Raw genomic sequence first — 21,201 nt, forward strand, 5'->3', positions numbered from 1 at the left:
GCAATTATAGATGAAATGTACCAATGAAAAACCGAGCAGAGACAGTGATAATAAACTAACTAAAGAATGCAAAGTGCAATGATGGGTAAGATATCTGCATCAAGTTATGAATCTTAGAGCTCCAAGATAAGCTGAATCTAATAAATGAAAAGACTTTTGTGAGGATTTCAAGCAGTATATAGACGTCACCACAGTCCAAAGGAAGCAAAAAAGGTGGTGGCAAAAAGATGTTTCCTGGCATTAAATGAGAAATGTAAGTTGTTTCTATAAAAGAAGCCTAATGTAAGCCTCGGGTTCTTCAACAGATTGTCAAGGGGAACTTTAAAACTTAAGCTTTCATCAGTTATTCAACCAAGATATTACTGGGAGGACACAATCTCAATAGAGGAACCTTAAGGACACAATTAAAGATAAAATAGTAGGCACTGTCTTTTTGCATTCAATACCATATCAGCTGTTTTGGTTGTGATTGGATGATATCAAATGCAGACTACAGCTGTTCTAAAGCAAGAGCAACAGTGGGAACACAACAGTAAAAAATGGTGTCATCGGCATACATATGGACAGAAGCCTGTGTGTTGACCTACATCATTTATATAAATAGGAAATACTGTAGAACCCAAAACTGACCCTTGAGGTATACTGTTTTTCGGTTTGACAGATAAATATTAAACAAACCCAGGGCATGGTGAGGGAAGCTGATATCATATATTTTCTGGCACAAAATGCCATGATTAACAGTGTTTAGTGCCATTAAACAGTGTTTAGTGCACTACAATAGGTTTTAGCATCTAAGAACTCTAAGATGTCATTGATGACCTCAATGGCAGCAAATAATTCTTCAGTTGGTCTTGTTTAAGATTGGTCTATAGTTATTCAGAACTGAAGGGTCACCGCATTTTACCAGAGGTAAAACATAAGCAGTTTTCCAAAAATCAAGAAAATTATGTTGAACTGAAAGATTAAATCTATGGCATACTGCTTCTGCTATTATATTTGCAGCTAGGTGTGAAAAACTAAGGGGATAAAATGATGGAACCTACTGATTTTTGGGGGGAATCTTTTTTTAGGAATTGCAAGAAGTCCATTATTGAAACAAAAACATAACTGGTCCCATTTGCTGTTCTTATAAGCTATTTAAGGGGACCAAGGAAAAACTTTGACATGGGTAATCTAGTAAGATAAGACCATAAATGAACATTCTGACCTATATGTAAAACGGAAAGTGTGGGAGAGACTAATAATGCATTTCACCCCTGAACTGATGGCCCTCAGTGCAACATGGTGGAGGCAGCATCATGCTATGGGGAATGCTTATCTTCAGAAAGAGACTGGGATGCTGTCAGAGTTGATAGAAAGATGGACAAAGTGAAAAATGCAGGGGACAAAGTGAAAAATACAGGGTAATCTCTAAAGAAAACCTATAGAGGCTGCAAAAGACTTGACTGCAACAAGCTCCACCTCTAAACACACAGCCAGAGCCACCAGTGGAGGTAAATGTATGCCACTCTTTCCAGAATTTATTCAGATGTTCATTTATCCATGTTTAGTCCAAAACATACAGTATTTACATGACCATACTCCCTAATCAGAAATCAACTTAATACCTTGCAATAGTAAAGTTGTTCATGTTCTAGGCATCAGCTAACCTGCGACCCTACAAAGATTACATGGCACGGGAAATAAATGGACGTAAAGGTTTTTCTGGGTGGTTTCTGTATCTGCAGATCTCTGATGAAAGCCCGCGCAGCATTAAAGAACCCGCGCACAGGTTTCTTAGATGGAGTATTTGGACGACTTCTCATTCTGTGGAATCAGCAGATGTTTTGGGTGGAGAGAAAATTACATACAACCACTTTAGCCTAAAACCACACACACATTCTTTTGGCCTAACCAGCTGTATTTCAAGCCCAATCTTCAGCCTGAAATGGCCTACCGGGTACAAACTGACAAGCCTCTGGGCACGTGATAGATGTTAATCTACATTAGGCCACGTGACAATAAGGTACCATCTCTGTCTGAAAGGGGTGATGGAAACCATTTTACATCCATTTCCTCAGTGACAGAGGAAATGATCAAATTGAAAATATATCCAGTGTTTTTATTGGTAAGGGCAGGTTCACTGACCCAGTTCAGACCATTTACCACTGTTTAAGCTGCAAGAGTCCGTAAAGGGCCAGTTGCATTGCCACAGATCCAATCCACCTGGGATGCACTGTTTGTCCCACTTTCATAAGGTAAATGACTGAGAAACATCAAACACTAATAGAGTCAAAAATGGTTTAAGTTTTAAGCCGTTTTTAAGCTGTGAAGGCAATCGCCCCCTGCTGAAAATACAAATAAACCACCAGCCCAATTCATGGCCTGTTACATGTTTTCAAACCTGCTGCTGGTTCCACAGGTTCATTATTCGATAAAGAATTGTTACACTGTCTCTCACATGCTAATTTCTACATGCACACTTTGGCTTTTTAAGGAGTGTCACACAATTGCACAGTATCTTACACTGTTCTGTAAATTGACTGCTATGTCTTTTTAACTTGAACATTTATATTTTATCAGATGCTAAGGACTATTTGCACACTTTTTAGCTCATCTGGAAGTCTTCTAATTATACATTCAACTTGAACATTTTATTTTTATCTGAATACTGTACAATATTAACAATTGTAAAGTATTTTTCCCTTCTGGGAAGTCTTATTCTTCTGCTGTTCAACTTAACTTTAAGCTTTTTTCATTGTGTGTTTTTGCATTTTAAGGCTTCCTCTAGCAGTGCTCATTCTTTGTTTTTTCGGTAGATGTCTGTGATTTGTGTCCGTGTCTGACATGTGAATACTCAGCTGGTGTCTCACCAGAATTTCATTATGGTTGCATAATGACAATAGAGACTCTTAATTCTTTTGAATACAGTTTCCCCCTCTGCCCCCCTTCAAACATGACACAGGATACTTTCTTTCTGCATCACTTTAGAAATCTGAACATAAACTGCACTAACAAAGAAACATAGAAGAACCGCACACTGACCCAACAGACAATATCTAATCTGCGCATTTGCCATTCTACACAAATTCTCTCATGTTCAGTTTGTTACACAAGCTTGGTGAGTTTTGTAGCCAATAACTCAGTTAAAACAGGACCCGGCTGAACCCCACACATTTTACTGTCTAATTAAAAGTAAAATTAAGGGGCTTCAATGCATTTGTGATTGTATATCTGCTGATGGTGGTGCCTACAGCAGATTGTTTGACATGTGAATGTTTATTTACATACAAAAACATATGATTAGGCAGGATCTCATCACTTAGGTGGGATTTGATGCTAAGCATGATCAGCCGTACTTGAAAGCTTTCCACTGGTATCTGAATCAGACAGGAGGTGTGTTAATGCCAGGCCTGAACAAGTCCTGAAAGACTTCAAGAAGATTCAACAAGTTGAATCAACCGGGGGGAAAAAACCCACTGCAAACACTCTAATAGACACCAAAAAGACAAGAGCGATAGATGTTTAGACATTTCTGAGTTTTTGTAATCCCAGATTGGTGATTTAGTGTAAGTATATCGGGCTTCCAAAGGTGGAGAGTTCAAGCGAGGTAACTTTCAGAGAATTTACTAAGACATGTTTCCATTATGCTATCCTGCACCTACATCCCCCAGAACTTGATTTCCCAGAACCCTTAATCCCCCCACGGCTGTTTGATGTCTACATTTCCACTGTGGGATGGTTTACAGAAATGATCTCTGCTGACGGATCACCGATTCACTCCTCCCTTGTGCTCTCCTGAAGAAGAGAGCAAAAAAAAACACCCCCTCAAGAAAAGAAATTTGTGATTTTCACAACCAACTCTACACCAAGGGATGTTCTGATTAACATTGTGTGGTCCAGTTTGAGAATTCTAAATCAAAAACAAATAAATTATTACGCAAGTGACATTTGAAGATATGTTAAGGGAGCAATAAGCGAAATTTCATTATTTTTAGATAGAAGTAAAAAAAAAAATAGTGATTGGACTATGGTATGACGTCACACCGCATCTCTCTGTGCTGTTCACCAGTCTCTTATTTACATAGCCGGGCCGATTGCGCGTGCGTGTACGTGCATGTGAACAGCTGCCAGTCAGGGCTTAGCCCCTCCCTGCCTATAAAGTACCACCGTCAGACCAGCGCAGCGTTGGAGCAACATGGCGGAGAGCACCCACCGCAAATCAAAATGTTCTCTTGCTAACCTCAATTTAAAGTTATGAGTTACTTACTTCTTCACTAGACATGTTCCTCCAAAATGCTGTTTTGCTGTGTTTTCATCCTTTACAAATATGCGCATAGGACGCGACATGTGAGAAGGGAAAGCAGGGGCCGGGTTGCAGCTGAAGTGAAAGTAGAAAGAGGCGCGGCTTGTCACACATCTTGTTTTGGTCAACAGACAGTGCTCATGCCCTACCTAGTGGTGAAATATGGCTTATTTCTCCTTTAAGCATTAGTTATTAGAGCAACTAGTGTGGGTGGTACCGTATTACAGAAACAGCAGCCTTCCCGTGCCGCATAGAGAGATTAGACCCTTAACCTTAACTTGAGATTTCCAAAACACTCCCAATATTGTTTTATCCAGCACACTCCATGAGTGGCAGGTAAAAAAACTAAAAGCATAAAAAACGGATAACTGTCCGTACTGCGTTTAACCTTCTTGTTATCCGCTTTAGGTCATGCTCTCTCACAACCCCTGAATGAACGCAGACATGTGTCAGCATGTCGTAGAAGCTTTCCTTTTAAATTGTTTTTTAGATCTGTTCCTTCTCTTTGCTTTATTTTTTAAGCACTTCACCAGTACTGTACATAACTAACACAGACTGTCGTCTTAGTAACAGCATCTACGTTTGAGAGTGTTGTGGATAGCGCAGCCTGGCAGCACTTTAGTCTGCTGGTGTCTTCACTGATTGGAAAAATAATTTTCTTCATAAATTGACTTTTTAAGAAAATTATTATTTTTTCAGACAGCCACGCCTGACAGTGTCCTGTGTTTTGTCAAACATCAACAAGAAAGCGTTTCAGTAACAACAGACAATTTTTCTCCTTCAAAGTCTTTCATTCAATTTATTATAGTAAACTGTATATGGTAACGGAGAGCTTAACAAATGTGGTAGTTCCAGTAAACAGCTAGACTGCTTGGCTACAGGAAGATCATGTGTTTATCTTCTAAATAAATCCCCCCTGTAATCCATTCTGATTAGATGCAGCACACTCGCATTCACAGGACTGCACAGACAGGCAGGTTCACTGCTTTTATTCCTACAGAACTCCTTAACAAAAGGCATATTCATTTTTCACTGGTAATCAAAGAGTTGTTCCATGGCAGAAAAATGGCAGCAAACGTCCATCTTCCAAAGCAGCAAACTTGAAAGGAAAAACAGCTTCCAGCTTAGCAGCTCCACTTGGCTCGAGCTCGCTATAATGGAAATTCAAATGTCATATTCTGAGAGAGGGAAAAAACAGGAACAACAAGGGCTTGTACTTTGGCATAATTAGGTCCAGGGGAATTCATTAATCCTTACTTTCAGTGCATGACATGCCAAGTTATGGAAACTTGTCAAAGCTTCTGAACAGCTCTGTAGCTACACTGTGTGACCAGCTGTCAGGCACTCCAAGTGAAGTAGACTTAACGGAGCAAACAAGGAGGGAAAAAATGTGGGACGTGCCTCTATGGCTTGACTGTTCTGCAAAAAAATTCAGGATTTGGAGGGGGGGAGGATTCAGGATTTTATATACAATAATAAGAACAATCTAAGGAGGGACATTCTTAATATAAGGAAATGAAAAAATATATATATAAATTGGGAATAAATGGCTGGGGACTAAAACAAACAACAATTAACCTGGGTTATTTCTTTCAACGTATGTCGAACAGGAAATCTGAAGTGAGCACAGGAAAGCCTGAATAAACTTTGCTATAGGGGAAATGAGGTCTTCTTGTCCTGCAGAAAACTCCAGGTTTCATTTCCTCGAGTGGGGCTGTGGCTCCGCAAGGGGGCAGAAGGTTGAGACCATCGCAAGCCAGTGCGGCAGAACTATGGTGTATTGCCCATCCTTTCAACCGCAGACTCGCTTATTTAAAGCAACGCACTGAGGCTTTCTGATCATGTAGCAAATCCCGTTCCCAAATCCTACTTTTGTTTTGCAGAGAAGTGACTGCTAAAAAAACAACAGTAAAAGCTTCTGATGGAAAAAAAAAGAAAATACCTGAGGTAAAAACAACAGAGAGAGAAGATTCCCAGGGGACCAGGAGTTTCACTGTGTGTATATCAAAGAGAATGAGTTGTTATGTCTCATGGGATAGCCGCTGACATGATAACACAGACCAGACCTTTGCCGCTCTCTTCAGCGCCTCATCTGCCTCACAACAGGGCAACGCCAAGCCTAAGCATTCAGGATTTAAACCCTACCAGCTCTACATGCAGCTTCAAATGCTAAAATCCCGAGCATTGTGTGCAGAAGTCATTTCAAGAGATTTTTAGATAACAGCTGATAGGATTCCTGCACAGAACAAACAGTCACTATGCGCTGGAGGGGCTGTTTGTGTCTGTTTAAAGATGTAAAGAATAAAAAAAGTTATGGTTCCAGAGTCCACTCATCTAAAAGGTGTACTTCCAGTGAACACAGACGGACAGTGTGCTGTTATATTCTGTCATCTGCCGGGATCACAGGCGTTCTACAGTATCCAGGCTTTGCTGCATCTCTGCGCTTCCACAAAGTTACTTCCTGCCTCCGTCACACCACTTTTCTGATATTATTCTTTTATTTGAGGTTTTCTGGGCGTCTCTTAGGGCTAGGCAATATTTTGAGATTTAAAAAATATCAAGATTTTGAATGAAAGCAAGCAGAAAATGTGAAAAAAAAATTCCATATAATTCGATAATCCCCGACAAGCCTTTTTATAGCCTGATGCCAATTTCTGGTTTTCCTTTGACCTTTGACCAATTCAGATTTGGCCTGATTTAAATGTATATTAAAGGGTGTTTCCATTTATTTTGTTTTTTGATCTACGTTAGGGTCAGTTGAATTAAAAAAAATGTAAATTATGATGCCTGCTCAAACCAAAATAAATGTCCGTGATCACTTGTGACTTTGTTTATTAGGGTCTCACAGCAGACTATGAGTAGATTACAGCAAATTAAACTTTTAATCATCAGTTGCTTTTGAGGCAGGAATTCACTTATGATTGGTACATATGGTCCCATGGCAAATGAGTCCATTTCATACTGGAAAACGTTTAATATAAAATGCCCCAAACTACAAAAGTATGAATTGGCGTAATAACCAGCACCAACTATAACATGTACAAATCTAACGTGTGTGTTTTTTTCACCGTTATAGATCGAATAGATATTATTCACATGAAAACAATATGATTTTGCTGATTTTTATTTATTTATTTTTATTCTGGGGCTCTTTATTTTTAAAGCTATGAAGCATTCGCTGGATTTAGCTTTTCCTCCTGGTTTCCAAAGAAACAAATCCCAACTGGTGAAAGCATCCAGTAAACAGGGTCCGGAGCAGCAGCGAGCGGGCTTGTGTTACTTTCAACAAACCGAGTCCCGAAACAAATAAAGGCAAGCTCAAAGGGGAAACCAGTGCTTGCTCTGTATTTACTGTTCACACCCCGCAGCCAGCAAAACTATACATGCCGGCTTCCCTCTGTGAAACATCAAGGCTCGAGCAGCGTCTTTGTTGGGCTTGTCTCTTCTTTCGGTGAGTCCTGCAGAGGTGGAAGCTTATTTGTTTTACAGATGCAAACTTCCTACGCAGTGAGAGGATGTGGAGGCTGTGCAAATGCGACTACCCTGGGAAATTATCATTGCTAATAAAACACAAGGGTGGGATCTTATTTTGGGGGTTTATAGGAGTAAAAACCACGGTCGAAAAAAAAAAAAAAAAAGAAACTTCCCCAAGTGTCCCGGGAAAGACTTCCTTTCTGTTCTCGGCACAGAAAGCCACATTCAGTGGGGGGCGGAGGGGGGGGTGGGGAGGCCACCAACCCCCATGAGAGTGGATGTATTAGGTGGGAGGGAGCTTACACGACAAAGATGCTGCTTCTTAAATGAAAAAAGGAGAAGTGACTTTACATCAGTGCTCCCAGACAATGTTCAACTCAACAGGGATTGACCACGGTCAATAGGGAAGTGCCATGCAGTGAACTCAGCATTTCAATGAATCTCAAAGCCTATTTAAGGTGAAGGAATAGGTAAGAGTCAACTAGACGATTGGAGGTCTTTCATTTCTATGAAGCTGAGAGATTCTTGTTGGATTTAAAGATCTCTGGAAGTTAGACAGAAAGTTATTTCTAAACATTCAGCTTGTTACACTTATTTAAAATTTAGCGGCTGATTTCTGATCTCCACTTTTTGTAGTGCTATGACCCGTTGATACCATGTTCTTTGGTTCTTTGTTTTATTGTTTCAGTTTATATTTATTTTTCAGACATCTTTGACATAGAAAATAGACAAATCAAAATGTCCACAATGTCTGAAAGGGAATAGGCAGAAGCCAAAGCCTATTGTCTCTATATTATCTTCAGTTTACGCTCTCTCTCACAATCTTGCAACATGATTTAACCTCAAATGTCTCATAACCTTGAAAATACATTTTTCTTTTCGATAGTTTTCATTAACTTGGTACTTGCTTACCCCTCCCTGGTGCGGAAAACAGCAAACTCAGTCTTTTTTGCCCTCAATAATAGCATCCACACTGAGTTTTGAGTTTCCAGACAGCCCTTCGCTGATCAGGGGCTGAAAATCGACCATCTTCTCAGCTATGAACATCTTCAAAACTTCACCAAATTAATTTTATTATTAGTCCAGACTTGTTGCTTTGTCTGAACAGGCTAGTAAAACACTGAGGTTGATCTGTGTAGATGAGCTTTGATGAATACATTTCTTCTGTATAACGCTGCTTTTTATTGCCCGGTGGCAGCAACGGGTAATTATGACCTCGCTGTGAACCACGGGTTTTTATTGCACCTGTGGCTCCATAACTCAGGAACAAAGCATGTAGTTCTCTTTAGATGAATAATAATTGAATTATACATTTAATATGTATAAATGAGCTTTGTCTATAAGCACATTTCTAAAAACTGTGATATGTGAAGATATGCTTTAAAGCTTTTAGCAATACTTTTCTGTTAAATCAGTCACTTAAGATGATATTTTTCCCCAATACAGCAACATGTTACAAAGCCAATTTTCTATGTTTTGTCCTTTTTAGCCCTTTAACAGGGAAAAAAACCTAGCACAAAACAAACACATAAGCCACTGATGACAGCACATGAGGCGAAAGGCAAGTGATCAGATGTTTCTTGTTTATGTACCATTTTTTGGAGTCAAATTGCTCCTTCAGAAATTTTAACATGTTTTCTGTACAGATCGTTAAAACTAACATGACAAGACTGCATAGATTTTAGGATAATTTTATGAAACTTCAAAAACATAGAAGCTTGGTTTATGAAAAAGACCAGGGCTGCCTCGAACAGCCAGATTTCAAAATAAAATACATTCAGCTATGATTTCGAGGTTAAATTTGGTTGATTCGTTTCAAAAGCTACAACGTTTTGTTTTTTTGCAAAATTGCTGCACCTATCACCTACAACATCCACAGATCTAATCCTACCAGCATACCTCACCATGCATACAAATATGACCCAGACGATACCATTACCATCATTCCTACCAGCACCAGAGAGAAGAAGAAAATTAATGATCTTGCAATGATAAGGAGGGAAGTAGTATGACTGTGTAATTATTAAAGGGGACTTAATAATTAATGTCAAATATGCACAAAAACCATTTCACATGGAAGAACTCAAACAGTAAACATAAAGAAATGTGCACTAGTTAAGGTTCTGAATTGTTATCGGCACAATTTGCTTAAACCTGCCAACCTAAAAGCGGTATCCATCGTTGTTTAAGGGTCATCGGGGTCAAGCTCTGGCACAAACATGTAAGACTGAACCCCCGGCAAATCAAATGCTTCCGAGTAACTTTCAGTAAATCGATCTGATCCGCTCCACTTTTGTGCTTCTTGTGAGGTCGTAAACCCAGATAAGGATAAAACCAAACAAGCTTTTTTCCTTGGTTTCATTTCCAAAAAACTCTGTGAAATCCTGCTGTGAAAATCCATACTTAATTTCCCAGAGCAGTTTTTTTTTTTTTTTTTTTGGGCATTTGTTAGTGACAAAACAAATTACTAGGTTAAATCGTTAAAATAATATGAGAGATACAAAGCAACAGAAATGTTGCCTCTTAATTTTGAACACTCAAACACCTCACTTGTCTTTCTTAACTGGATTTTGTATGAAATTATTTGTGACATTTTACCCTCCGTCTTGTTTGGAGGTCTGTTGAACATGGTGTTCCATCCGAGTGAAAATATAACCGCTTAATGGGCTAATAATGCCCTCCTTCCTTTAAAGGAAGATTACCTTTAAACTGTGCTCCATAAAAAGCTTTGAAGGCGTAATTAGGGAACTGGCAGACAGAAGAGTCGACCTGAACCGAGGACGATACATCTATGGGAGTCTGCTTTATGAAACTACAGCGCAGGAACCCTTCAAAGGCAGAAATGTGGATGGAAAGAGTGGTACTCCAGTTGCAACAGGCCTTCCTGTGCTCATGTCAGCACACGCAGGGCAGTCTGCTGATGTACCAGCCGGGGTGCAGCTGTGTTTGGAGTTGGCTCTTCTGTCCGACGCGGATGCGATGTTGGCGTGAAACCACAGCAAAGTGCTTGGTGTGTAGTGCATACTGTGTGTGTGTGTGAAGGTGAGTCACAAGTAAAAGATCAGGTACCTAGCTGTAACAGATTTATTCTTCTTTAAGGCTTTAAAAGGGATCTGTACACTGTTGTCTACCTTCATGATTGGTACTACACAACGTGTGCCTTTATGATATCCTGCTAATACAGCAACCTCCACAATTATTGCCCCACTGGTAGCGGTGTGTAAAAAGCTGTGATATAAAATCAGTTTTTATCACAGCAGTATTGTCTTACACTGGAAAGTTTTTGAAAAATCCATTCTTCAATTATTAAAGATGCAGTAGGTAACTTTGGTATAAATGTACTTTTTTACGTATTTGTTAAAACTGTCTCTATGTCCTGACAGTAAAATATGAGACAGATAGTCTGTGAAAAAAAAAATAAAGCTTCCTTCGCTCCTCTCAGTAGTTTTACTGCTATTTGTAGAAATACACCGCTCCCGGTCAGAAACAACCAATCAGAGCCAGGAGGAATGTCTGGCTCTGATTGGTTGTTAGCAGTGTCAACCACTCTTGTATACATGCTGCTCACACCCTCTACCCCTCGCGGCACGTACTGCTGTGAAACGTTGTATAAAACATAAAGTACAGGACTCCACACACCTGCCCTTTTTTTGCTGCATGTTGTTGTTTTTGCTAGCAGAAAAAAAAGACTACGCAACGCTCCGCTGCATGAATGCATCCAGAGAAGCAGCGGAACAAAACACCAGCGTTCACAAAGTCGTGACTGATCACAATAAACTTTACCTAAAAGAGCCTAATAACAGCAGCTTGTGAGACCAAGAGCAATTTCTTGGACCATCAAAAGCCTTTAAGAAGTGTTTTCCCCATTGACTTTTTGACAAACATCTGATCAAAGAAGTCAGTTTGTAAGTGAATCTCAAACAGAGCCGAACGACATGAATGACTGCCTAAACGTGTTCACAGTGAAAAGTTCAGGAAACAGCATGGTCAAAGTCAACCTTGGCAGAGTCATAATTCATGAGAAAGCTTAACTGAGCGGTGAAATATAGTCAGGTTCACGCTCCTCCACTCCCTGACCTCTGCACCAGCCCAAATCATACCTCAACGCAGAGTCAACAAATCCCAGCTTGGCGGCCTGCGCTCCATATGTACAGAAGTCTTTAAAGGAGGCCAAGCCAGTTGAGCAGTGTCGTTCTATCGGCTAAGACGGCCGTTGTGTTTCAACGCTGCAAAGTTCAACCAACTATGTGAGTAGGTCTTGGTGGAAGTGGATCTTTTACTCTTCAAACTGTAGAGAGGAGTTAGTATTGGGCCCTCTGTGCAACTCCATCGACTTCACATCAACTCTGAAGGGTAATTAAAGCTGCGTGGCGCCTCGATCAGAGGTGGAAGGACCAATCATTGAACCAACCCAACCCATCACAAACTAATTACATCAAACTGTTGCTGTATAATATTTATCAAAGGGATAAGAGGTCCAGTTACATCCAGCAGAGGCAATGACAAAACTGCTCTGCAGGAATCCAAGCCACCCCTCCCCCAACACCAGTCTATCCCCAACGACGCCAAGGAAACACCTAAAGCAGAGGTCTGCAACCTGTGGCTCTGGAGTTGTAAGGGGCTTTTTGGACCTTCCACAATGTGTCTTAATAACTTTGACTAAAAATGACAAAGAAAGCAACTGATATTCATAAAAATAGGTATGTCAACAAATGCAGGTTTGACAAGTTTTTTTCCTGGAACAACTGCACAACAGAATGACACAGAAAGTGGCAGCAATGTTTTCTAGATTTATTTTTTTTTGTCATAAAGTTGGGAACTATTGTTTTTGTTTGAGTTTGTAGAGACGCGCTAAGAAGTGACCAAAGTCGGCTGATTTTCAGCTCGACTAGCCCTGAAACACAACCAGGTCACAGTCGCACACCTCTTTGATGAGGATGCTGTTGCTGAGTGAAGAACACACCAACGTTGCCATTTCAGCATCAGTTTTAGTGTCTAAAGTGGAGTCAGAAGAAGCAAAGGGATGTAGCATGCTATTGAAAAATAAACTATTTTCTACAGAGATTTTCTGTACAGTTTTTGGTTCTGGTTGTGAAAGAGCAAGAGAGAATGAGACTTTGGGCAAATAGCAGGAAGGCTGAAGAGTGTGGCAACATCTGCCATAGAAAATGCTGAATGCGGAAATCTTCGGCATCACTCCTAACTTAAAGGGTCTAAATTTTTCAAGTAATACGAATAGAGGCTTTTTTATTAATATGAGTATAAATAAGAACAATTACATTATTAATATCATTTATTATGTATAAATATATAATGCACTGTAACCATGATAGTGGAAAATATAGGATGCCAAAGATAGCTTAAAATGTTTTTCTACTTTATAATTTTGTCGTAGTCATTTTATCTTCATCCATTCTTACAGCGAAATTAATATTGCCGTGTCATGGCTTTCCAAAAACTGGGGATCAGTGACAAAATTCTGCTTTGTGTCGAACAAGTAGTAGTAGAGGATGACCCGCGAACCAAGTAAATTCCGCATACGAACCCCACCAGCTTGGTAAGTGCAACTTACTGCACGACAGGCCATATTATACGGCAGGGACCGCACCACAGGATTCGCTTTTGTCACACGAAAGCTTCTGTGAGGCCACAAAGAGCGAGCAGAAGCGCTTGATCTGTTTAAACTTCACCTGCAAGTGCTGCGGGTGGTCACAGTCAGACACTGGAAGCATTTTTTGATGCAGAGCTCCTACCCACAGGGAGACTGCATCGAGTCAGATTGTTTGAGCTGATACACATGACCGTGACATTCCAGCAGAGGGGGTGGGGGGGGAGGGTCCTGTAGTAACACCGGTACATGCGCCTAATTGAATCAAGAGGCAGTCAGACTGCTGTAGTTCCACATCCTAATGCAAGAAACAGATGGTGGTGGTCCCAGCTAATTCAATTATGTTGCTATTGTTGACCAAGCTGTTAATCACAGCTGTGGTACCCTCCACTGTCAGCACACAACAGATGATGATAGACTCGTGGAGACTGGACAACCGGAGCGGTCGGATGACACTTGAGGAAATACATAGCTTGAATTTGAGCATTTCGTTTGCACGGGTTTGTGGCACTCAACTGCATCGCACTATACCCTCTAAGCTCCGGACATACCAGCGGCTTAATGCTCTGGACATGAAATGTGAAAGATTTATGTGCACTTGCCACCAATATGGCATCCAATCACTCAGAAAAGCTTTACTTCAGATCAAATCGATGCAGAGGTGCCACAGATACCTCCTCATTCGTGAAAGCTCTTTCCTAGAGGACTTGAAGGTGAGAGAGCAGACAAACAGGGTTTGCAAAGAATGCGGGCCAGGCTATTCTCAACTGCAAGGCGATGATCATATGCTATATGATTCATACAACAGATATAGAGGAGTGAAGACACCAGGGTTCTTAGACTGTAATGTCAGCAATTTGTCAAGAATAAGTCACCCTGCAGCGCATGGGCGGGCTACTGGAAGCGAAAACGTACCCATATGTAGAATTTGATCCATTGTGAAAATGATTTGCTTCTTCCCAACTCACAGTTGCTCATTTGGTACATATAATAAAAAATTTGATTAAGGGGATTTCAAATGTATGGTTAGAAGAATAAAGTAACAGGATCAATCAGTAAAACAATTTGTTGATGTACATGTGGGGAGAAAATGTGTCCCTAGTAAATTAAAATTGAAAATTAATTGATATTTTCTTAAATAAGCAATAAATTCAATATTTTGTTGAAATAAATCCATAATTTATCCACAAAAGAAAGTCATTATTTCACATTTTATTGTTTGATTCCATGGCTGCATGCTGCAACACATTACAAATGTGTTTTATTTGCCAGTCTTACCCAACAGGTAAACCAGTCAAATGTTGGGGTGTATGTAACATGGTGCACTGCAGCAAAAACTAAATACAAAAATCATTATGTAGGGTCGCATCATGTTTAATTTTTTTATTTAAATTACTAAGATTTAAATTTTGTTCAATTTACTTATGTATTGAATTGTTGCCACCTTCAAATAATCGCCTAATGCATTGTTTAGAATGTATTTAATTCAGATTATAACATATTATTTATTAATTTATACCATTTGTGGCACTTTTGGCTCTCCATACTTTGCATGACAAGCAAGTCCTTTATATTAAAGGAATATTGCAGGCACCAGGAGTAACACAAAAGGATACAATAAGTTAATGTTTAGTTGTTGTTGTTTTTAATAAATCACAATCTTCTTTTAACCAGCTGGAAACAAAACGTGTAAGTAATGCAGAGTGTAGCCTGAAGAAAGTTTGAGAAGCTTCAGCACTCAAGGGGAGACTATGAATAGCTTGTTTCTATGGACAAACTTAGCCCGGCGTCACTTATTAGGAGGTTGTGGTTTATCCCATTACTTCCAAACGCACCTCCACAGAACTGCTAAGAGTTCAGCAGCCCACCTGCACGCACCACTGACGCAACATAAATAAGATAAATCCAATGCACCATTTTCTTTCCCCTTAAGGGACATAAAGGAGGCATTCTGTTAACTTGACTTTTCATCCTAAGGTGTTTAAAAAGTGCAAAGATATAAATCTGGAGCTCACTTACAGAAACGAGCTGACATGTGAGTATCAAAGACACCATAAGTCCACAGCTCCAGGAGGTCGGAGAGCCCATTTTTCCTCCAACACAGCAAAGGCTGTTTCTGCAGGGGAGGAAAAGGGAGAGAGAGAGAAAAAAAAAATCCCAGATCCTTCACTCGCTTCCTGCGCTCCGCTACTGGAGCGAGTTTTCCCCCCACTTTATGCGCCTGCTCCTCTGCCACCCGTGGGACCTCATCAACAGGTAAAAAAAAAAAAAAAAAAAAAAACTGCTCCCCGCTCGCGCTCGTTTCCCTCTGGAGGAGGAGTGCGGGTGTTTGCGTAAAGACGCCAAATGCCGGGACCTCCAAACGCGCTTCTTCTCCTTCGCGCCGTGCAGCAGCAGCAGCAGCAGTACACTTCGGGACTGTGGGGTTTAGTCGGAGTGGGACTGTAACGCGGCCACGCAAAAGTCACTGGGATGTCCTCCCGAGCGAGGAGAGCGGAGCCGAGAAAGTAAAAGGCGGAATGGAATTCAGGGAGGGCTGAGCGAGAAGGACAGCTAATCCCAGCGTGGGGAGAGACGCCACTTAGACCCACGCTGTTTTTTTGTTTTTTTTTTACACGCTGACCACACTCTTCCCCCGCGAGTGGAGTCCTAAGAAAACTCCACTCCGCATATGTGCACCACACAATTCATGCCCGTAAACTTTACGCACACGTTGTTAAGTTTAAAGCACAAACTCCAGTGCGTTTACTTTGGATTTTATAAGAGAGCGACACAAATCAGCGAGGCACATGGTGGCTCTGCCAGATCTGGCCAGCTGTTTTTCCTCCATTCTCCTTTGCAAACGTCCCCCCTGTTTCTCACTTTTATTCAGGTCCAGACTTTGACTGTGCCATTCCAGCATATGAATGTGATTTGATCTAAAGCTCTGGAGGTATGTTGCCGTCCTGCTGATCAGTGAAACTTCACCCTTTGCAGCCTTAACTACCTTCTTTACAGCATTGCCCCGGATTTGTTTCTAATGATGAGAGGCATCCCCCATGGTCCTCTCTGGTTTGTCATGGGTGTGGGTTTAGCATGATGTGCCGCATGTAGGGTGTTTGAAAGTTGGTCAAAAAGTTAGATTTTGGTCCCACCCTAAGTGGATCTTGAGGGAAACTGCAGCAATGACTTCTTATAATTGTCTTTCCACAGTGACTATTTTCAATTAAGGCCAGATTTGTGGAGCACATGACTAATGGCATATCATCAGAGACTCTCAACTGAGATTTAGATCTCTGTAGCTCCGGGGTCACCAACATGGTGCCCGTGGGCACCAAGTAGCCCCCGAGGACCACGAGCCTGTTGTGAAAAGAAAGTAGAATGTGCCACTGAGCTGCATCTAAAACTTCCATTTATATAGATTTAAAAATAACAATATGTATAACAAAGCATGAAAAATGTGTTTAATTTACATAAAGTTAAGATGAACTCTTGACTCTTGTAGTTCAAAGGTCAGTACTGGTAGCGCTTTGTATGACACAACACCAATAAAGTAGCTCTCAGTTTCAAAAAGGTTGGTGACCCCTGCTTTAAAACTCTCCATAAATTTATATCAGGCTTATGGTTTGTTCCTTAGTCTTCATGATGTTCTGAACCTGTGAAAAACAAGCATATATAAAGATTAAAGTACACAGAGGGGGTGTCTATTTACTAATTAAGTGACTTCTGAACTTAATAACCTATTTTTTTTTACTTGCTTTTGGCATGCTGTTAGTTGCAGTGGATTGTATTTTGGGGGTTTCACACTAAAGGAGACAAAATACAAATGAATGAATGCTTTTTCAAGGCACTTCATGCACTGATAATTACAGAAATTGTTACACTCAAAAGCATTTTTTTTTATTTAGCAGTATTTTTTTCAGTGTGTTGTGTTTTATTTCTTTCAACACATTCAAACTAAAAAAAATCACTGTGCAGAGATTATGTTGACATTCTTATTAAGGATTGAAAGGTTTTCCAGTACAGAATCAAGTCTTTCAACATGATCCCTGAACATGAACCTGCACCACGCCTTCAGCCATGCCTCTTCACAGCTTCCAGCAGCATATTTTCTGTAGCCTGAGGCCTTACTAAACAAATGTTGGACAAACTCTTCAACACAACTATGTACTGTGAAATGCAAAAAAGAAAACAATAAAATGAAAATAAAATAAATGGAAAAATTCTGTCACAAAGACTAGTTTAATGTATAGTTTTGCTGAACTCCTGGAATTAAAATTAAGAGAAGAGTGCGTTTAGCTTTGAGCGCCCTCTGCCGGCGTAACGTTGCACTGAGCCCTTTTTTTCAGTGCAGTTAAATATTAATGGGGAAAGTCAAAGAGGAACAATGCACGGTTTTGTTTCTCCTCACAGTTTACTATGCACTGGAGCATTTGCTGAGTGCTGTCAGGTGGTAGCGCTGCATATTTGGGTCGAGTTGTTTTTTTTTTTTTTTTTTGTTGAAGGGAAATTACCGGATCGCTCAGAGGTTTGAAACAGGACAGCTGCTGCCAATTAAGAGGAGCCCTAAATAGATGTGGAGAGGAGCTGCTCTCCTCTGCTATCACCCTGCACTAAATAAAGAGGAAACATAAACAGAACGGGCTTACTGCAAATTGGGCTGGAATTTAGTCAGTTTTACAGTCTATACACAAAAAATCCATGTTTCCAATATCGCACAGCACAGTCTTATTATTCCCAAAGGAAAAGATGCTATCATATCCCAGGAGTTTAAGTCCACCAGAGATTCTGCAAAAGGAAGGAAAACTGAACTGTGTTTTTAACAGGAAGTTTACCAGACAAGCATAAATATAAACTATATGTTGGGTCCCCTTCAACAAACTGCATGCCTCAGAGCTTGAATCTTTTTCCTGTCCTTTTCGGATCCTCTTGGACATGTGGGACGGTTCGCTTCTGGAGCGGACTTTTCTTCGACTGTGAGCGCATTCTTAAAGCATCTTTCTGACCACGGTGGTTTGATCCGGAGACTCCTCCCTTGCCTCCAGCTGGCAGCAAAGAAGTGGAAAAATGCAGCAAAAATGTTCAATGAGCTGCTCATTTTGATATAAAGCAATGCTTATACCGCTTGTTTTCCCCTGCTTGCAGTAACAAACTCCCCGGTTGGTTCAGACACATCATCTGTTAATGAGTGCAGCTAGGTAAATTACTTATGGTGCTTAAGCTAAATGTCTATTTATGATATTGTGTCCTCTGGCGTCTGAAGAGAGTGAAATGATGTTGGTTTTTAAGAGCTAAATGACCCGAACGCAGTCTGTGTAACTTTAGTACAGTGTGAGTTGCCAACTTGTGCAGCTGTAGAACACAAATGTGCCAGAGAATATGATTGCCTTTCCCTGTCCTACAGGGTCAACGCCCTCAGAGCCTGATGCACATTTAGTCAAACTGAATGAGGTAGGTCTTTTTCCCCTTCTGTGTTTGCTTCTAATGTACAGAGCCAAATGAAGTACTGTTGACACAAAATACATATTCCAAAGATACAAAAATTGAAGTATTTCAAACCTAAAGTCACTCAAAAGGGTTATCTTACACACTGCTATCTAATAAGAAAATGGCAACAGCTGATTAATGAGTAAATGTAAAGGGACATCCACAGTTGTCAGGCATCCTTGGTAGGGAATACCAAAATAAGTGAATATACTTACTGAAAGTAAAGGCTATTTTATTTTCCAATTATTTTACAGTAAAATTACTTTTTTATGCTCTCACATAAACAAATTGCAATCTCTTGATTTTGAAATTCCCTGCTTTTAAGTAATTTAAGTCCAGTTTGAACTTTTTCTGTATCTACAAATTCAAGTTTTTTTTTTTTTTTTTTAAGAATAAAATAAAGAACGTAAATATTAGCAACCTCAGCTAGGATTTTGGCATTGTTAGAAAGGCTTTAGGAACACGTGCAGGGCATAATAAGTCAGAGCTGAGTGTGGATGGTATGGAGGGTGCCGGTTTTTCAGTTCATTGTGCCTCGCTTACAGGAATAATGGAGGTAAAGTGAGTAACATTTAGATTATATATAAAACCAATTGCCATCTCTAGGCATGCCACAACACTAATGGCTTATAATAATATTTCCCTTTATAGTTCCAGAGGGGACCATGTTGTCTCTGCATTTAACCCATCCCTTAGGGAGCAGGGGGCAGAGGGGGCAGTCTGCAGGGGTCAAACTAGCTTCTTCTCAGAATGTAAGCACACTGTTCCAGTACTCCTTCCACAGTAAGATGTTAATTCAAATTCAAATAAAAATGGCTCAGAAGTGAACATGTGTTTTTAATAAACATTGAAACCCTAAGTTAACCTTGATGACATCCAGGTGCTTGTTTAGGGTTCCAACCAATTTTCCTTTCTAAAATTCAATAGTTTTCCTCAGAATCAAATTTATAATTTTCTATTAGTGTTTATAACATCTTACACATATTTACCTAGTGAGGTTTTATTTCCCATATGTTCTTTAGATCATCACTCAACAGTTATATTTGGATTCCAATCCAGCTTGGTGGTAAAGAGCTATTTCATAGAGTTTGGGGGGGAGCTAGGAAAATCAGATCAGTTCAGTTTCAAAATGTTTAAAACTGAGACTTCTGAAATCTGTACGGTGTTATCTGATACTAAATACATTTTCTATTTTTAAAAATAAATAAATACATTTGATAAATTACCATTTGCTATCCATGATACATTTAGTTTGTAGGAAAAATATTTATTGTTCTTTGTTTGGCATCTGGATCGGAGCCAGTTCTAGAACCACAACTCCACAGTTAGAACCCTGATCTAAAAGAGTCGGTCCAGAGACCATCAAAGCAGTGATGTGGCCCTTCTTTACATTGAATGAGTGAAAATGTGAGTTTTTATTCAGTAAGTCACAGTAAATGATAAATGAGTTGGCCAAAACTTCAGTTGGGATTTTGTAAATGAAAGATGATTTAAACAAAAGCCAACGGGGGTCCGGCCCCTGGACGGATTTTGTTTGGCCCGGCACAATTATTTGACCCATTAGCACATGTGAGTAATGCAGATGGTGGCTTTTTATTCTTAATTAGGGCAAAAATTGTGACAGTTAAGTTAAAAATTTCTTACAATTGAAAATGTTAGGTAAAACGCAAAGTGTCTTTACTTTCATAGTATAAATAGGACCAAGATTCTTCAGTGGTTTTTACTCAAATGCAGACTGTAGTGTACCAAAATCAGCTTTTAATTCAAGTTTTAAAATTGGCTAAATACAGCAGCTGTTTGACTCAAGTCCTGTTCCTATTGCAAAGAACAGAGAAAAAAATTTAATTGGGTCCAAAAGAATTTGAAAAGTGGATGACTATCCTCTAATACAACAAAAGATGCAAAACCCTTTAAAGTGTGAATCTGCAATAATTTACACTTCGCTTTAGAACATAAAAAAGTTTAATCAAAATAGTGCATGATCATAATTTGTGGAGCCGGTAAAATTAAAAATCGCAGTATATTTTTGGGGAATTTTAGCTATTTTCTTATTTATTTTTACTTTATTTTCACACATTTTTTGGCCCTGGAGTACTTTTGATGTAACAATTTTGGCCCAGGTGATGAAAAGTTTGGACACCCTTGATCTAGGCAACCCAATCTCAGGTAAGCTGAAGAGGACAAAAGGATGATTGGACTTGGAATTTGAAGGAATCAAATGTCATACTTTTCAAGATTGATTATTTTTAATCCAATTGCTGCAATAAAATATACAGGGTGTTTTAGGCTTTTGGCTCAACATATAAAAAAAGCTATTTTAATTGGCCAAGCATCCAGCCAGGGGCGGGTGTTGCTACAAAGTATTTTA

The 21,201-nt window shown here is 39.8% G+C and overlaps 1 protein-coding gene across 19 annotated transcripts in view; it reads right to left on the minus strand.

Moving 5' to 3' along the window:
• The window catches only part of hspg2 (heparan sulfate proteoglycan 2), a 165,131-nt gene extending 149,257 nt beyond the window's left edge, over positions 1–15,874 (minus strand). For 12 of the 19 annotated variants that reach the window (XM_036141581.1, XM_021323027.2, XM_036141533.1 and 9 more), the window contains exon 1: positions 15,387–15,873. In XM_036141581.1, the coding sequence (XP_035997474.1) occupies positions 15,387–15,455 (69 nt within the window). In that variant the 5' untranslated portion in view covers positions 15,456–15,873. Of the gene's footprint in view, positions 1–15,386 lie in introns of all 19 variants that reach the window. The other 7 variants (XM_021323026.2, XM_021323024.2, XM_036141530.1 and 4 more) reach the window with 2 other exon arrangements.
• Between the last annotated feature and the right edge of the window lie 5,327 nt (positions 15,875–21,201).

Source organism: Fundulus heteroclitus, chromosome 1, assembly GCF_011125445.2.
Source record: "Fundulus heteroclitus isolate FHET01 chromosome 1, MU-UCD_Fhet_4.1, whole genome shotgun sequence".
NCBI classification, from domain to species: Eukaryota; Metazoa; Chordata; class Actinopteri; order Cyprinodontiformes; family Fundulidae; genus Fundulus; species Fundulus heteroclitus.